Source organism: Thalia democratica, chromosome 2 (genome assembly GCF_965202585.1).
Source record: "Thalia democratica chromosome 2, ktThaDemo2.hap1.1, whole genome shotgun sequence".
Taxonomy (NCBI): Eukaryota; Metazoa; Chordata; class Thaliacea; order Salpida; family Salpidae; genus Thalia; species Thalia democratica.
In genome coordinates, this window is record NC_139166.1 from 49,102,444 (window position 1) to 49,118,404 (window position 15,961).

At 28.5% G+C, this 15,961-nt stretch overlaps 3 protein-coding genes across 5 annotated transcripts; all 3 read left to right on the plus strand.

The window, feature by feature from the left end:
* Positions 1 to 397: 397 nt before the first annotated feature.
* LOC145829747 (uncharacterized) lies at positions 398 to 2,966 on the plus strand. The gene is made up of 4 exons (XM_082937616.1): positions 398 to 744; positions 1,037 to 1,143; positions 1,840 to 1,989; positions 2,169 to 2,966. The coding sequence occupies exons 1-4, from the start codon at positions 413 to 415 to the stop codon at positions 2,534 to 2,536; spliced, it is 957 nt and encodes a 318-aa protein (XP_082793742.1). The 5' UTR covers positions 398 to 412; the 3' UTR covers positions 2,537 to 2,966.
* A 435-nt stretch (positions 2,967 to 3,401) lies between these two features.
* On the plus strand, positions 3,402 to 6,931 carry LOC145829704 (uncharacterized). 3 transcript variants are annotated; one of them, XM_082937561.1, is made up of 7 exons: positions 3,402 to 3,513; positions 3,767 to 3,994; positions 4,193 to 4,486; positions 4,696 to 4,992; positions 5,122 to 5,368; positions 5,898 to 5,998; positions 6,382 to 6,931. In XM_082937561.1, the coding sequence occupies exons 1-6, from the start codon at positions 3,447 to 3,449 to the stop codon at positions 5,974 to 5,976; spliced, it is 1,212 nt and encodes a 403-aa protein (XP_082793687.1). In that variant the 5' UTR covers positions 3,402 to 3,446; the 3' UTR covers positions 5,977 to 5,998; positions 6,382 to 6,931. The 3 variants fall into 3 exon arrangements, with proteins under 3 accessions (XP_082793687.1, XP_082793686.1, XP_082793689.1); XM_082937560.1 differs by having other exon boundaries at positions 5,898 to 5,994; XM_082937563.1 differs by having other exon boundaries at positions 3,405 to 3,513; positions 3,787 to 3,994; positions 5,898 to 5,994.
* A 402-nt stretch (positions 6,932 to 7,333) lies between these two features.
* Positions 7,334 to 9,648, plus strand: LOC145829778 (uncharacterized). Its single transcript, XM_082937646.1, has 5 exons — positions 7,334 to 7,430; positions 7,680 to 7,907; positions 8,104 to 8,403; positions 8,503 to 8,749; positions 9,084 to 9,648. Exons 1-5 carry the CDS (start codon positions 7,364 to 7,366, stop codon positions 9,244 to 9,246), a joined length of 1,005 nt encoding a protein of 334 aa, XP_082793772.1. The 5' UTR covers positions 7,334 to 7,363; the 3' UTR covers positions 9,247 to 9,648.
* Positions 9,649 to 15,961: the final 6,313 nt, after the last annotated feature.

Here is a 15,961-nt window from a genome sequence, read left to right on the forward strand (position 1 = left end):
ACAGCCAATTTATCTTTAAACACAAAAGACATTAACTTTTATACTCATCTTGGTATGAACGAGTAACAACTTTGCAGAAACTATATAGCAGTGCTTCTGAAATGGGCTTCCGCGGAACCCTAGGGTTCCGCGAAGCCTTTCGAAATTTAAAAAAGAATATTTATTTAATTAAACATTTTATGTAAAATTAAAATTAGGGGTTCCGCGGAAAAGTTGAACTTTGGAAAAGGGTTCCGCCACTAGAAAAAGGTTCAGAAGCACTGCTATATAGGTCAACGAAAAAATAATATATATATATATAGGGACAATATATCACTTTTTAATTCTCATGCATTAATAAAACTGCTTTAAATAAATATTTCAACCTACTAATCGTCACACAAATTACAGTATTTTAGTATAATTAAAAAGCATGGCTGACGTTGATAACAACAAGGCTGATCTGAACATTTGGGAAAACTTGCAAACCGATGCCAGCTTGTTCCTGCTGAACGTGAAGAAGATAATTGACAAGCAGCACGAGAGGATCAAGTACTTGGAAGCGAAGAACCTGCTGCTGATGCGCGAGAACCACAGGCTGACCAGCAAGGAATCGGAAGGCGCCGGCTTGAAAGCGGAAAAGGCTCCCTTCTGCAACCAGAGCTTGGCGTCTTCCAGGGACAGCCCGATAATCGTTGGAAAGAGAAAGCATTCGGACAACAGCAAGAAGTTTTCAAAAGACGCGTTTGATGCAGCGATAAATGGGTAAGATTTAGTAAGAAAAATAGAACTTGTATAGTTGTCTAATGTCATAGAAGTACATATAAATTACCTACAACTATATTTTTATTATTTTTACTTGTATTACCTAATTGTGTTCCAACACTAGTGCTTAACATTCTATTCTATAATGATTAATATAATATTATACAGTATATGTCAAAATATCCACATTTATGATATATTACATGGAAATACAAAAAATAAGTTTTATGTTTTTATACATTAATAAAGCTTCATGTTTAGAGAAATAAGTTTTATTATTCTTTGAAAACAGAAACACTGAGAGAAAACAGTCAAACAGTTTGGACACAAATTTTGTTTCCTCTGATCTTCAGTTTAGTCACGGAGCAAATGAACCAGACGAGACAGGGTTTTATCAAGGTATTTAAATGTTATTATAATATGAGTAGTGTAGTATTTTCTAAAAATGAAAACTATTGAAAAAATTCACATTTTATTGTACAACAGCAATTAAGTTACTATTTTATGTGATGATTAAAGCTGTACAGATAGAGAATATTTCTAATGGTATAATAGTAACTTAAATTGAGGAAATAAGAATATACTTTGATTTCAAACTTCTCTGCTGTTGTTCTATTTATTCATATTTTGTTTTAGCTACTAAAAAAAATTGCTTAAATTTTGTATCAATTATAGTTAAATGATTTTCGTAAGTTTTATTTTTTAACATAGAAACAATTGTAACAAAGCCTCAGGTGGTTGTATAAATCTTTTATACAAATTTTCTACCAAAGCAGTAAAGTTTTAACCTGCAAATAGCCAGAGGCATAGTTCTTACTATTTTTCAAACCAAATTTAAACCTAATATTCTATATCAATCTCTTATATTTCTTAGGTTCTAAAACATGCTTATTAACGTTGCATAATTCGCACTTTATTATTACTTAACAATTATTTGCACACAATTTTATTTAGAGTTCTAACTTTTATTGTTTAAAACTGAAAGACCTATTCATTTTTAAACCATATAGTTTTTAGTTAAAAATTTTAGTAGGTAAATCATAAAATAGATCAGTAGTTCTTCAAATTTTTATTTAGATTGAAAATTTTTTTTAGACAACAGTTTAGGAGTAACTAATGAGGCAAGCTGTGGATTGTTAGGAAGTGGTAACGAAGTATTGCCTGCTACTATTGATAATGAATTAGTTTCTCCTTTGCCCACTTTAGATTACAATCTCGATCTTACTATTCCAAACGGCTTAGATGGTAAATTGTTTATATTCGAGTTACATAGTGCAAAAAATTAGCTTACACATATAGTATTTATATTTTAAAATTTGTTTTTTTTTGGGAAGCTTTACTAAACTAATTTATCATTTTATTTTCATTTATACAAAAGTCTAGGTTTAAATTACTAATTATAGAATTATTCATCACACCAACAGACTTCTCCATGGTCAGCAGCAGCAACATGCTGCAAGAGCTGCAGAAAGACCGCCAGCAGCAGTACAGCCACCAGTACTTCCACCAATCAGACAATAACAACGCGCTCGCTGTTCCACCCAACGGAGGAAATTCGCGCGACAACCCGGCGCAGAAAAAAAAGCGGAAATCAGCTGCGCCGAGTGACAGCTTCTGCGACATGTGCGGCAAGACGTTCGGCAGCAAGTGCGCCTTCAAGCGGCACATGAACGAGATCCACATGGGAGTGAAGCCGCACCAGTGCCGCCACTGTCTCAAGAACTTCAGCAGGAAGGACAACATGAGGAAGCACGAGCAGATTTGCAGGATGAAGGAAGGAATTTTGACGTAGACTGTGACGCCACACTGGTCGGTTATCGGTGGAACGCTTAGTTGACGTTGGTTCCTGAAAAAGTTGTTTCGGCTGTCTAGTACAATTGCAGTTAATTAGTATTGGTTTCTTGAAACACAGTTTGAAAAAACACTTTAAAAAACTCATTTTTTAAACTTTATTTTATTAGAAGTATGATTTTAGGGCATTCAGATTTCAAGTTTTATTTACAAAAAATTGTGTTTTTCTGGTGACAAACAAAAATTAAAAATGTTTTGAATAAGTTTTATGTTTACGTTGTGTACACTTCTTCGAAATATTTTTTTTTAGAAAACAGTATTGGACTATTTTTGAGATAACTATATTAATTTGTCTTTTGAATTTCTACAATTTTATTTTTTTAAGACAATGAATTTCATATGTATTTAAAAAAAATTTTAAGACAACAAGTTAAAAAGGCTTTTAGTTTTTTCATTTAAAAAAGATATGCATTCAAATGAAATTAGAAATTATGTAAATGTTTAGTTCATAAACTTTTTTTATAATTTTCTTCTTTTTTTGAGTTCTAAATAGCTGCTATTTTAGTTTTAAATCTTGAAACAAAATAAATTTATATAATGGCTATGAACTTGTCTTTAGTAATGATGTGCTATTGGTTTACAGTAGTTATAATATTTCAATTATAGAGTATTAAATTGTGCTACTACAAGTGTTTTATTTTCATAAGAAATAAAAATATTGACCATAAATATTGAACTCGTTATTAAATATTGAATTAGGTTTGGTTATTTGTGATTGATTTTTTTTAAAAGTTTGTGTCTTTTATATACACATATATTTTTATATATAAGTAACACTTAAATGATTTTTTCATTTTAACTTTTTAAAGGTTTTTTTTACTTAACTTGCTCAACTTAATACAAAGTAAAGTATGTCTTCAACTAAGCGACCTTGTCCCATCTTTAGACAAGCAGAGCCTGTGAAGAAAAGCAGAAAAAGTAAGTTGAGTTTATGTTGTAAAAATATTAGTGTTTATTTCGTTAGTTAGTTGTACTATAATTTTAAAATTCTAAACCGAATCAAATAAACTTAAATTAATATTTTAAGATTTTAAACAAGGTATAAAAATCTTAAGATTGAAATCTTAGAAACTTTTAGAGTTGTTTTGACAGTTTAAAATAAATAAATACTGATTGAAGTCAAGGCAATGTCAGCAATAATGTGAAACATGTAGTGAATAAAATTAAACAGACAAAATTTTAAATGAAAAGTGGTCGAAAATGCAACGCGATGCTGATATATGTTTGGGACGTGTTCAGGACATTATTGAAGAACAGAGAGCTCGCATTGAGTATTTGGAAGCGAGAAATTCGGAGTTGGTCGAAGAGAACATCCGATTGAAGCAGCAAGGTGCAAAGTTGAACCACCAACAGGTTTACAATGAAGCTACCAAGGCACTCGACAGCGGGTTCTATACTGGTTTGTTTTAAGTATTTGTTGCTGTAACTAATTTTTTTCACAAAATAGTTATAAAAGTAACGTTTATAACAAGTTATTAATAGTGTAACAAGTGAAATTAATGTTTTAATTTATCAAAATATGAGGACCTGTATACTTAATTTTTAAAACTATTCTTTTGTTTAATAATGAAGTTTAATATTACTTTTTAATATTTAGATACAGCCGTACTATCTTCCCTTGAAGCACCTTCCAGTCTAAATGATTTTTCATTTGATCTTAGCAAAAACTTCAGTTTAGACGACAAAGTAAAAATCGATTCCGATTTTTTACTCGATGATAAAGATGTTGGTGCTAGCTCCAAATGCGACATTTCTTTAAACTTGAACCCAAAAGAAGAAGAAGATGTTGTAAATAAGTCAGATGAAAACACAAAATTCAGCAGTTTAAATTTAAAATCAAGCCTACCACCGAATGAAGCTACGAAGGCACTCGACAGCGGGTTTTATACTGGTTTGTTTTGCTGTAGATATTTTTTTACAAAAGAGTTTTAACAATAACGTTTATAACAATTAAAATTATAAAAACTGTTTTTGTAGTGAGTTTTCTTTGTTTGTTGTTAACTTTATCATTTATCAAAATGTTAAAACCTCTATAATTCATATTTTTAACTTTTTTAGACTTTCTTGGAATAAAAATCAATATAACATACCCATTTTTAGATACGGCAAGACTATCTCTTTTTGAAACTCTGTCCAGTCTAAATTACTTTCCAAAAAAAATAAACAAAAACAACAGTTTAGCAGACAAAGTAAAAATCAATTCCGATATTTTACTAAATGATCAAGATGTTGGTGTTTCAACAAAAGGCGATACTTCATTGAATGTGAACCAAAAAGAAGAAGTCGTTGTAAATAAGTCAGAAGAAAGTGAAAAATCTAGAATTTCAGTTGTAAATTCTAGCCTTCCTACGAATGTGCTCAGCAGTTGTTCAATTCTTCACGACAGTCTTCAAAACTGTTAGTTTATATTTTATAAATCTTTAGTCTGTATATTTTAATCTTTTTATCGTATTGTCATTATTACTTAAATAAATTAATTTTAGTTATCCTAAGTAGATGATAAACAGTTTATTATACAATTTCAAGTTGGACCGGACACAACGGATGGTTCTTCGAATGGTGGAGGATTGCCAGGCTCAAGCAAAACTACGAGTTTTCTTGAAAAAATGCAGCAAGAAAGAAGGTTCCAGTTCAATCCAATGCTTGCTGCAACAAAACAGAAACCGGTCGGGAGCAGTTTAGAGCTGAAAACTCCAAAATCAGAGGCTAAAGTCAAAAACGGAAAAATATCTCCCAGCAGCAAGCCGTACGAATGCCAGTACTGTCACAGCAGGTTGAATTTGAACAGAACTTATACAAGATAGAAACGTGTTAAAACTATTTTTCAATTGTTTTAAATTAAAGATCAACAGAAATCCAAAAGTTTTAATTTTAATATTAATGAAAAAAATTAAACATCTTGTGTCTAAACAGCTAAAAAACCTTTTTAGACTAAAACATGACTTAAAACTTTTTTTTTAAGCTTAAAGTATATTTCTTCAAAGTTTTAGACTAATTTATGTTTGTAAGAAAATTATTTTTTGTTTAATTGTGCTTTTTTTTTATATATAATATAAATAATATAAAATAATATATATATATATAATATTGAACTCACACTATCTGCTATCAAATACCTAATTTGAGTTCTACACTTACTTAGAAAGTATCTAGTAACTAAGATCGAATTAAAGAAAAAATAATTTGTATGAAAATAAGGTAGATTACTAAAACGACTTTAACTTACATATAGAGACAAGCTAAGTAAAACAAAAATCAATTGCAGAAATCAGTGATAACTAAAAGATACTGACTATGAACAGGTTTACAAGATCGAACAATTTGAGGAGACATGAGAGGAGTCGGTGTCCCGCCAACCCAAATAAAATAAAAAAATCGTGATAGAACCGCTAATCCTTTGTAGGTTTAACTTTATTATCGAAAAAAAGAAACTTTGTTAGATAAAAATCTCATTGTTTAAAGACAAAGATTCTTTTCTTTGATCTTTAATTTAATTACGAAGGTATATCTTTTTTCAAGGCATATAAATATTATTATGATTTGAGTAGTGTAGTATTTTGTAAAAACAAAGTTATTTAAAACATGGTCAATATTTTATTTGAAGTAAGTTAATATTTTATTCAATAAAAGTATATACTTTATCAGCAAGTTTATAAAATTTTTGTTTGTAACTTTTTTTAGACTTACTTTATGGTAAGTACTTGTAAAATGTATAAATACTTTATAACAAATTAAGTGATAATATACTAAATCATAATATCATTATAAGCATGAGCAAATTTGCAGGATGAATGGAGGTAATAAGTATATTTTGGCTCACACTAGTCGGGTGCTGGTAAAAAATTTAGTGAATTGTACACTGGTTTCTGAAAAACAGTTGTTTTAACTGTATTTATTACAATGTTGAAGCAGTTTATTGGTATCAGTTTCGTAAATTACAGTTTAAAAAAAACTTTGAAAGAACACATTTCTTTACTATTATTTGTTAAAAACATTAATCTGAGGCATTTAGATTTCAACATTCTTTTCAATAATATATGTTATTCAATAAAAAAAATAAAATATTCTAAGTTTCTTTAAGTTTGGTATTTGGTGTTTTTATTTTGTACACTTCTTGGAAATATTTCTTCAGAAAACAATTATTCGGAGTAATTCTGAGATAACTGAATTATTTTTTACAAATGTTTGTACAGTTTAAGTTTTTTAACGATAATGAACACTAAAGACATAAATTATAAGTAATTGAAAAGTTTTTATTATAAAAATATGCCTAATTTATAATGGGTTATTTTTTTATTTGTAAAAATCGTGAGTTGAAAAAATCACCCTTTATATGTTAATTTTTCATTAATTCTATTATTATTATTTCTTCTATCATAAAACTACAAAAAGCCGCTGTTTGAGATTTTTTTGCCTAACAAAATTTTAATTTCTAAAACAAAATAACTTTAGTTAAATAACTGATATATTGAATTTATCGTTTACAATAATGTACTATTGTTTTTCAATTATTGTATTAATATTAAAAGTACAGAATATTAAATTGTATTACGTACTTTGTTTTCATATTCATTAAAAGGAACATCAATTTAATTTGATTGTGTCCAAGTTTATTTTTCTTTAAAGTTTATTTCGTTTATATACAAGTTTTTAGTATTGAAAGATAAAGTTGTTTTGATAATATTTAAAGTTTTATTCAAATAGTAGTCTAACTTTAACTTTCTAAAGGTGTATTTATTTAATTTGCATAACTTCAAACAAACAAAATATGTCTTCAACTAAGCGACCTTGTCCCATCTTTAGACCAGCAGAGCCTGTGAAAAAAAGCAGAAAAAGTAAGTTGAGTTTACTTAAATTAATTAGCAACGTTTATTTTGTTTGCTAGTTCTACTATAGTTTCCAATTTTAAACGAATCAATTTAACTTAAACTCAATCTTAATCTTAATTGTAGTTTTAACTAAGATATATAAGTCTTAGATATTTATAGAGTTGTTATTACGGTTAAAATCAAAAATAAGTAATGATACCAAATAAAATTGATGTCCACATATTTTGAAATACAAATTCAACATGATTTTAACAGATAAAGTTTCAAATGAAAAGTGGTCGAAAATGCAACGCGATGCTGATATATGTTTGGGACGTGTTCAGGACATTATGGAAGAACAGAGAGCTCGCATTGAGTATTTGGAAGCGAGAAATTCGGAGTTGGTCGAAGAGAACATCCGATTGAAGCAGCAAGGTGCAAAGTTGAACCACCAACAGGTTTACAATGAAGCTACCAAGGCACTCGACAGCGGGTTCTATACTGGTTTGTTTTAAGTATTTATTGCTGTAACTAATTTTTTTCACAAAATAGTTATAAAAGTAACGTTTATAACAAGTGAAGTTATAATAATTGTATTTAATGTTTCAATGTATCAAAATATGAGGACCTGTATGCTTAATTTTTAAAACTAAAATTTATTGTTTTATAGTGAAGTTTAATATTACTTTTTAATATTTAGATACAGCCGTACTATCTTCCCTTGAAGCACCTTCCAGTCTAAATGATTTTTCATTTGATCTTAGCAAAAACTTCAGTTTAGACGACAAAGTAAAAATCGATTCCGATTTTTTACTCGATGATAAAGAGGTTGGTGCTAGCTCCAAATGCGACATTTCTTTAAACTTGAACCCAAAAGAAGAAGAAGATGTTGTAAATAAGTCAGATGAAAACACAAAATCCAGCAGTTTAAATTTAAAATCAAGCCTACCACCGAATGTGCTCAGCAGTGATTTGATCCTACACGGTGGTCTTCAAAACTGTTAGTTAAAACTTATACAAACTTATACTGAAAACTTCAATCATTTTACCCTATTGTCATTTTAACAAAACAAAGCAACTTATTTTCTTAAATTTAAAGTTGGACCAGATACAACGGAAGATTCTTCCAATGGTAGAGGATTGCCCGGCTCAAGCGAAACAACGAGTTTCCTCGAAAAGATGCAGCAAGAAAGGAGGTTCCAGTTCAATCCCATGCTTGCTGCAATGAAGCAGAAACCAGCACGAAGGTTCGAACTGAAAACTCCAAAATCAGAGACGAAAGTCAAGAACGGACGAAGGATATCTCCCAGCAGCAAGCCGTACGAATGCCAGTACTGTCACAGCAGGTTGTAAGCGAACTCTTTGGACAGTTTAAAAACTTGAATTAAAAATAATAAAATAAAAAGCTTTATCATTAAAAAAAAAGTGACTCATTACAAAAATAATATAATTTATAATGAATTAAAAAACTGAAAATATTGCTTTAAAGTTTTAAAATTTGTAAGGATATATTTGTTTTTTTGTTTTTATTATAATCAGCATTCCATATGAAACCTGTTGAACTCAGCATTTGATCCTAATACCTAAAAAATAAGTTACCACAATTATATTAACCTTTTTAACAATTAAACATGCCAACATACAGGTTGAAAAATGATAATAAATACTGATTATGAACAGGTTTACAAGATCGGACAATCTGAGGAGGCACGAGAAGCTGCACACTGGTGAGAACGTGTGCACGTGCAACGCGTGCGGGAAAGTGTTCACACGGAAGGACGACATGCGGAGGCACCAGTACAAGTGCCCCGCCAACCCGAACTGCCACAAGACGCCGTCCTGATTGGCCAGTTTGTTTTTTACTCACTTCTCATTGGCTGGCCAGCGCTCTCTCAAGTTTTGAGTTTTGAAAATGCGGTGGTTTTTTGTAAACTTTTCAAAGAATCGCAATAGCCATTTAAACTCAAAATACGCCAGTATTTAAAAACTAAGAGTTTTTTTCTTTAACTTAAACTAGGTAAAAATTTTTTTGTCATTGTTACATATATTAAAAAAAACAGCTATTTCGAATTAGTATAAAATTGATAAAGTTTAAGAAATTAATAACTTTTTAACTTAACATCATGTCATTTACCTTTTTCTTCAATTATGTCCTTACTTTAAGCTAACTACATCAGATTTTTTGATCTATATCGACTTTTTCTGAATTATGGTAAATTTTTGAATTATGTGATATTTTTTAGTTCGCCACTAATAATGATTTTTTATTTATTTATTATCATTTAAAAAAATCTAAACTGTTTATAAAATAACTAGCTTCGTTTATTGTAGAGTTGTATGTACTTTCTTGACTGTTTGTCGATTTTGCAAAAAATAAAACTATTAAAATATCAATCAAGTTTAGAAAAAAAAAGATAACAAAAAGTTAAAGAATTGTCAAAATTGCAAGTAAGTTTATTAAGTTTTTGTAAACAAGAAGGTACTTTTTGATGTGAACAATATATTTTCAAACCAAAATAAAGTAATCTGCCGGTTAGTTAGCACTTTTTAGCCAAAAAATATGCGTTCAAAATGCAGTTATTTTTTAACTTTGTTATTAGTTAAAAAAAATCCTTAAAATAGTATTAAAATTTTACCTTTTTTTTTAAACAAAAGTTTTCATTTAAATGTTGATAACCAGTTATGAAAAGAGTTAACACAAACATAAATATCGTGCAAGTATATCATTAAAAAAACTATGATTGCAACATAAATATATAACAGCCATAGTTTAGATTTTTATCTTAAAATTAATAACAATCAGTGTATCTTCTTAAATATTTAATTACTTTATGTTTAGAAGATAATGACAAAAAATGTAGAAACAACCCATATTATACCTACTTAGTAAATGAATAGTATAATTTACATTTTCCCAGAAATAGATGCTTTTGAAATTTTGTCTGTTGGAAAATTTTTTTGGTTTTAAATGAAATATTTTACTGTAGACAATTTTTTTTTTCAAAATAAGTTAAAAAGTATTTAAAAGCGAACTAAAGCTTTCTATATTTATTAATTATTACTAACATTTCTGATTAAGACAACCACTTTTTCAATATTTCAGAAGTTGCATAAACATTATCAAAACCCTTGTTAGCTTGTTATCAATTACTAGTAGTATTTACATCTAATGAATTCATCTGATTATATCTAAAGCTTAGATTTATATAGGCAATAAAAGTAAGGTTAAGATGTAGTTTGAACATTTGATTAATCAATTAAATATTGCATTAACTTCTATAGAAGTAACGATTTTATTTCAGTTAATGATTTTATGTAAAATTTGTTGGCTTTCAACAAATTTTGATGATGTTTAAGTATGTGTATTAAAAGTAGTGATGTACCGGACCCACAATTTTGGGTCCGGCCGGACCCGGATCCGGACTTTTTTTTCAAGTTAGAATCCGGCCGGAACCGGACCCGGACTTTTTTTTCAAATTAGAATCCGGCCGGAACCGGATCCGGACTTTTTTTTCAAATTAGAATCCGGCCGGATCCGGACTTTTTTTCAAACTAGAATCCGGCCGGATCCGGATATCAGACAAAAATGGCAATGTCCGGCCGGACCCGGATAGTGAGTCCGTTACATCATTAGTATAAACTAGCCTGAGTCAGAATGAGGTTTTTATAAAAAGAAAAAAAAAAGAACTTTAATCTAATAATAAGTAGAACAGCTAGCCACAAGGTTTACAAATTTAGGTGTTATTTACACTTAAAAATATGAAATTAAGTTCTTGAACAAAATACACTAGAAAATTACCAAATATTGAAAACTGGATCAGCTCAAACTCATTTAAAATTTAAAAGAAAACTAGCCTGAGTTTTTGTAAAAAACTAAACTAGCCTGAGGCAGTCCAAGATTTTCTAAAATTCCCAAAAATTTTCAAACTAGCAGGGTTGCCACCGTTTAAGTCAATAAAACTAGCAAGAGTGAGTATAAAAAAGCCTGAGTCAGAATGAGATTTTTAAAAACTGAAAAAAATTACTTTAATCTAATAATCAGTAGAACAGCTAGCAAAGGTTGACAATTTGGTAGTAAAGTTGTGGACTGATTGTGGTACACTTAACTTATTAGTACTACCCATCATAATTAAATGCTACCTTATTTAATAAATATCTAAGAAATACTAAATCCTAACTGAAACTACTTTCTATAATCAGACACGACAGTTTTGAGTAATGAATCTTATATATAAAACACAACAAGAAATACTAGCATATACAAAATTATTAATTACTTTGGTAACACTTTAAAAACTCGAAGCTATTTAAATCTATATCAAATGACTTAAAACAATAAACTAAAAATTAAATAAAACTTTTAGTAAAGAACTGTAAAATTTTTAATAAACTATTAAACTATAAACCTCGCTTAAATATTTATACAATTAGACACTAGTTGAAATATTCACTTTTAAAACAAAACACTACTTACAATAAGCATTTACAAAAAAGTTCAAGATATTTTGTTGCTTCAAGCTGCCCACCAAACTAACTAACTGCTTACATATTAACTGCCTGTCATGTTCTGATGTTTTGTTGCATCAGTATTTAGTTTTAAACATTTCGTCATATGATTCTCATTTACTCGTACATTCAACCATATTAACTCTAAATATTCTCTGAGCTCAACTTTAAACAATAAATAATGCAAGTATTCATTCCAAAGTTTTCAATTTTACAACATATGTAAAGAGTTGCATTTCTAAAATGTTTATTTTATAGTTTAAATTTGAACAAATGTAAATTAGTCACGTGTACAAAATGAGCCAATCACGGTAGATGTTTAATTTTAACTGACGAAAATGACTCTTATTAATTTACACAGGGTTTGTTTTTGAAAAAAATGCTTTTCAGTATGCTCTTATTTACTAACTAGATCCGGGTCCGGCCGGACCCGGATCCGGACTTTTTTTTCAAATAAAGATCCGTCCGGAACCGGATCCGGACTTTTTTTTCAAATTAGAATCCGGCCGGAACCGGATCCGGACTTTTTTTTCAAATTAGAATCCGGCCGGAACCGGATCCGGACTTTTTTTTCAAATTAGAATCCGGCCGGAACCGGATCCGGACTTTTTTTTCAAATTAGAATCCGGCCGGAACCGGATCCTGACTTTTTTTTCAAATTAGAGTCCGGCCGGATCCGGATATCAGACAAAAATGGCAATATCCGGCCGGACCCGGACCCGGACCCGGATAGTGAGTCCGGTACATCACTAATTAAAAGCCAGAACTTTTTGTTTAATCACTTCCAGTTGAGTACCCATTTTAGGGATGCGTTTAGGCGGAATATTTCTGTAAAAAACCAATACTTCCACATGAAAATTTAACATTGTTTAAAATACTTTTAACCGAAAAACTTTACTTTAAAACAAAGGGTAAGAAAAATATTACTTTAAAAGTTTTAGGTAGCCATTATTGTCTTAAATGTTTATAAACTAAAAAATACGTAGTGCTGTTCAGTTAATATATTAAAATAAGTGATCTTTTTGCAGACTGGATGCTAATATTAATGATGAAAAATCGTACTTTATCCTTCTTAGTAGAGCTTTGTAAAAGCTAAAAAAACTAAAGTCAAAAATTAGTTGAATCTTATAACTACTGTTTCAAAAAAGTTGTTCTTAAAATGGTCATACTTAATCAACAAGACTAATATGTAAAGAAAAGATCTATTTTGTTCTAGTCATCGTTAGAACTGTATTTCAATACTTAATAAACCACCAAAACTTTTATATTTGTAATTAAACTTCTAACACAATAAATATAATTTACCTAACATAAAATATAACTTTTGTACTTCTTATTTTCAACTTTGTTTTTCATAGAATTTGAACGAATATTGTTGTTATTTGCTTGAAAACTAATACTGGGTAAGAACTTAAATAAATTTAAAGAACATTATTTTTGTCTGTGTAAAAAAACAATTTCAAAAATCAAAGTTTACATAAATTAAAGTAAGATAAAAAAAAAACATCGGCAAAAATCATTAGAGCCAAAGTCTGGACTTAAACGTGTTTGAGACAAACTAAAAAATTGTTAACAAAAAGTTTTGACCATGTTATTTCAAACACTTTGTAGATTTAAGACTATTGCTTTGTTCGGGTACAACTTACTGACAAGTTTTAATAAAAACAAAACCTGGGTTTTAGTCTACCGATAAAAGCTGTGGTGTGATGAAGTGATATGATCAAAAGTTTTTGCTTAGTTTAAAGTAAGCTTACATTTTCACCAAACTGCACTTGGTCAAAAAATTACTTTATGTTACGACTTGATAATTTGTTATAAAATAAGTAAAACCTGCTGCTAAAAAAAACATCTTAAAAAATCTTCTAAGCTTGCATATTTTAGTGGAAACTGAATTATAAATGATAAATTGGATAATAATTGATTAAGGTAGAAATAATTCGGATGGAAAAAGTCAGTTTAAAGTTATTTTGATGGGATTAAAATGTAAACTTTTTAAGAGATTACTTTTTATAGTCTAACTAGTTTATAAACCTATTTCCAGATATTTGTTGCTATCATCTTATTTTTTATCATCTGATTGTTTTAAACTTTTGATTTATACTTATACTTTAATAAAAACAAATTGTACAGTAATCTTCCTTTATTGTACCAACATATGTTTCTGTGTGTTAATTTCACTAGGATCTTTTATTAGCAAACGATTAAACCTATATTTTGAAAAGTTATACTTATACTTTAAACTTTTCCTGGTGTATAACTCGATAACTGAAAGGTTTTTTGTACACCAGTTCCTTGGACCAAAACATTTAAGCACTTATTCTTTTACCTTCATAAACTTACTTTAATCGTTTTGATTTTATTTTAAATGGTTTTTTACAGGGTTGCCAAAAGTTTGGAATGCTTGAAAAACCTGGAGTTTGACAGTAAAGGCAAAAAAAAAAACTGGAATTTGAGAAGTTAAAAAAAAACTTCAAAAACCTGATTTTTTGAATAAAAATCAATGAAAAAACTGAAAACAATGTATTCAAAGTAGCTTTACTATATCATATTAATGTTGTTATACTATTTAAGACATTTATCGACCTTGAAAATAACTTTATACTAAAAATTGATAAACAAACTTGTTGTTTAAAAAATCTGAAAGAAATTCTAAAAACCTTGATAATTTTTTGGCAACGCTGTTTTTAGTTTGTCATGATACTTAGGAAAATGTTACACTTTTATTTTTGTGTATTCTTCAAATCTTTCATCTCTTCGTTGTACAATGTACTTATTGGTTGTACTATTTTGTTCAATTTGATACACGAAAAAAATTTTGGTATGACGTTTTATCAGCAGTTTTTTACTTTTATTATATTTAAAAGAATATAACGAACCTTTTTTAAAATATCTACCTATTTTTTTACATGATTAGACTACTAGAGTTCGACCTTGCAACGTTTAACTCAGAAAATTTTAAAAACTATCATTAGGACCTTTATGCCATCAGGCAAAATAATTTTCATATCAGCCTGAGTACAAAAAAAGATTCAAACCACATATTAAGTTTACTTTTTAAACAACAACAATAAGAATAATAGAAAAAACTAAACATTATTTCTATAGTCGTGCAAATATCTTTAAACTGAAAGGTTATCTAATAATTTGTTATTTTCGAAAAATAAAGCTTATTTTTTTAGTATAAAACTATAAGAAAGAACACTTAAAAAAAAAAGTGCTTAAAAAATTTAAGAAAGTGTTTAAACATTTTTTATTATTTGTTTAGTATCAAAACATTTGTTCTAGTATTACTTGTTTGTTAATAAATAAAAAAATAGAAGAAAAAATTGAGAAAAAAACTTATTATGATCATTTAATTTTTTTCAAAATATGACAACTTATAAAATTCAAATCTAGTTTTAATTTCCTTTTAATTCTAACGTACCAAAGGTACTTGATATTTTGTTCAAAAAAAATTTAAAATTCTTATGCTAGTTATTATAGTAATTAAAAATTAAAGAGTTTGGTATAGTATCACTTTTTTATAATTTAAAAATTGTAGAAACAAAAATAACTTTTATAACACTTATTTATAAACATATTCATTGCAACCCTCAAAAGAATCCACTAAAGAAAAAGCTCAAAACGAATAATTTAACACACTCTTATTTTTTAAATTACCTTAATCATTAATTTTGAATAACTCTCAATTAATTATGGAAAAACTTGTTACCAACACTTAACTATAATGTTTTGTTAGCAGTAGTATTAAAGTTTTGCTAAAGTTATGTACTAATATTTACAAATATACTTATTTCTTTTAATAAAATGAATCAAAAAACTGTTGATAACAATCGTTTAGATTTAGACTTATTTATTCCTGCATAGTTTTAAATTTTAGTAGACGTCTAATCTAAACATTTACATGAATATTATCATGAAAAATTGAAAAAAAAAAATTTCAAAATACATGTTTCTAAAGATTTTAAATTAGTATTTGCAATGAAGCTCCTTTTATTGTGTGACTTGGTCTAAAAAGTTTAAAGCTTCTTACAAGATTGTCAATCACAAAC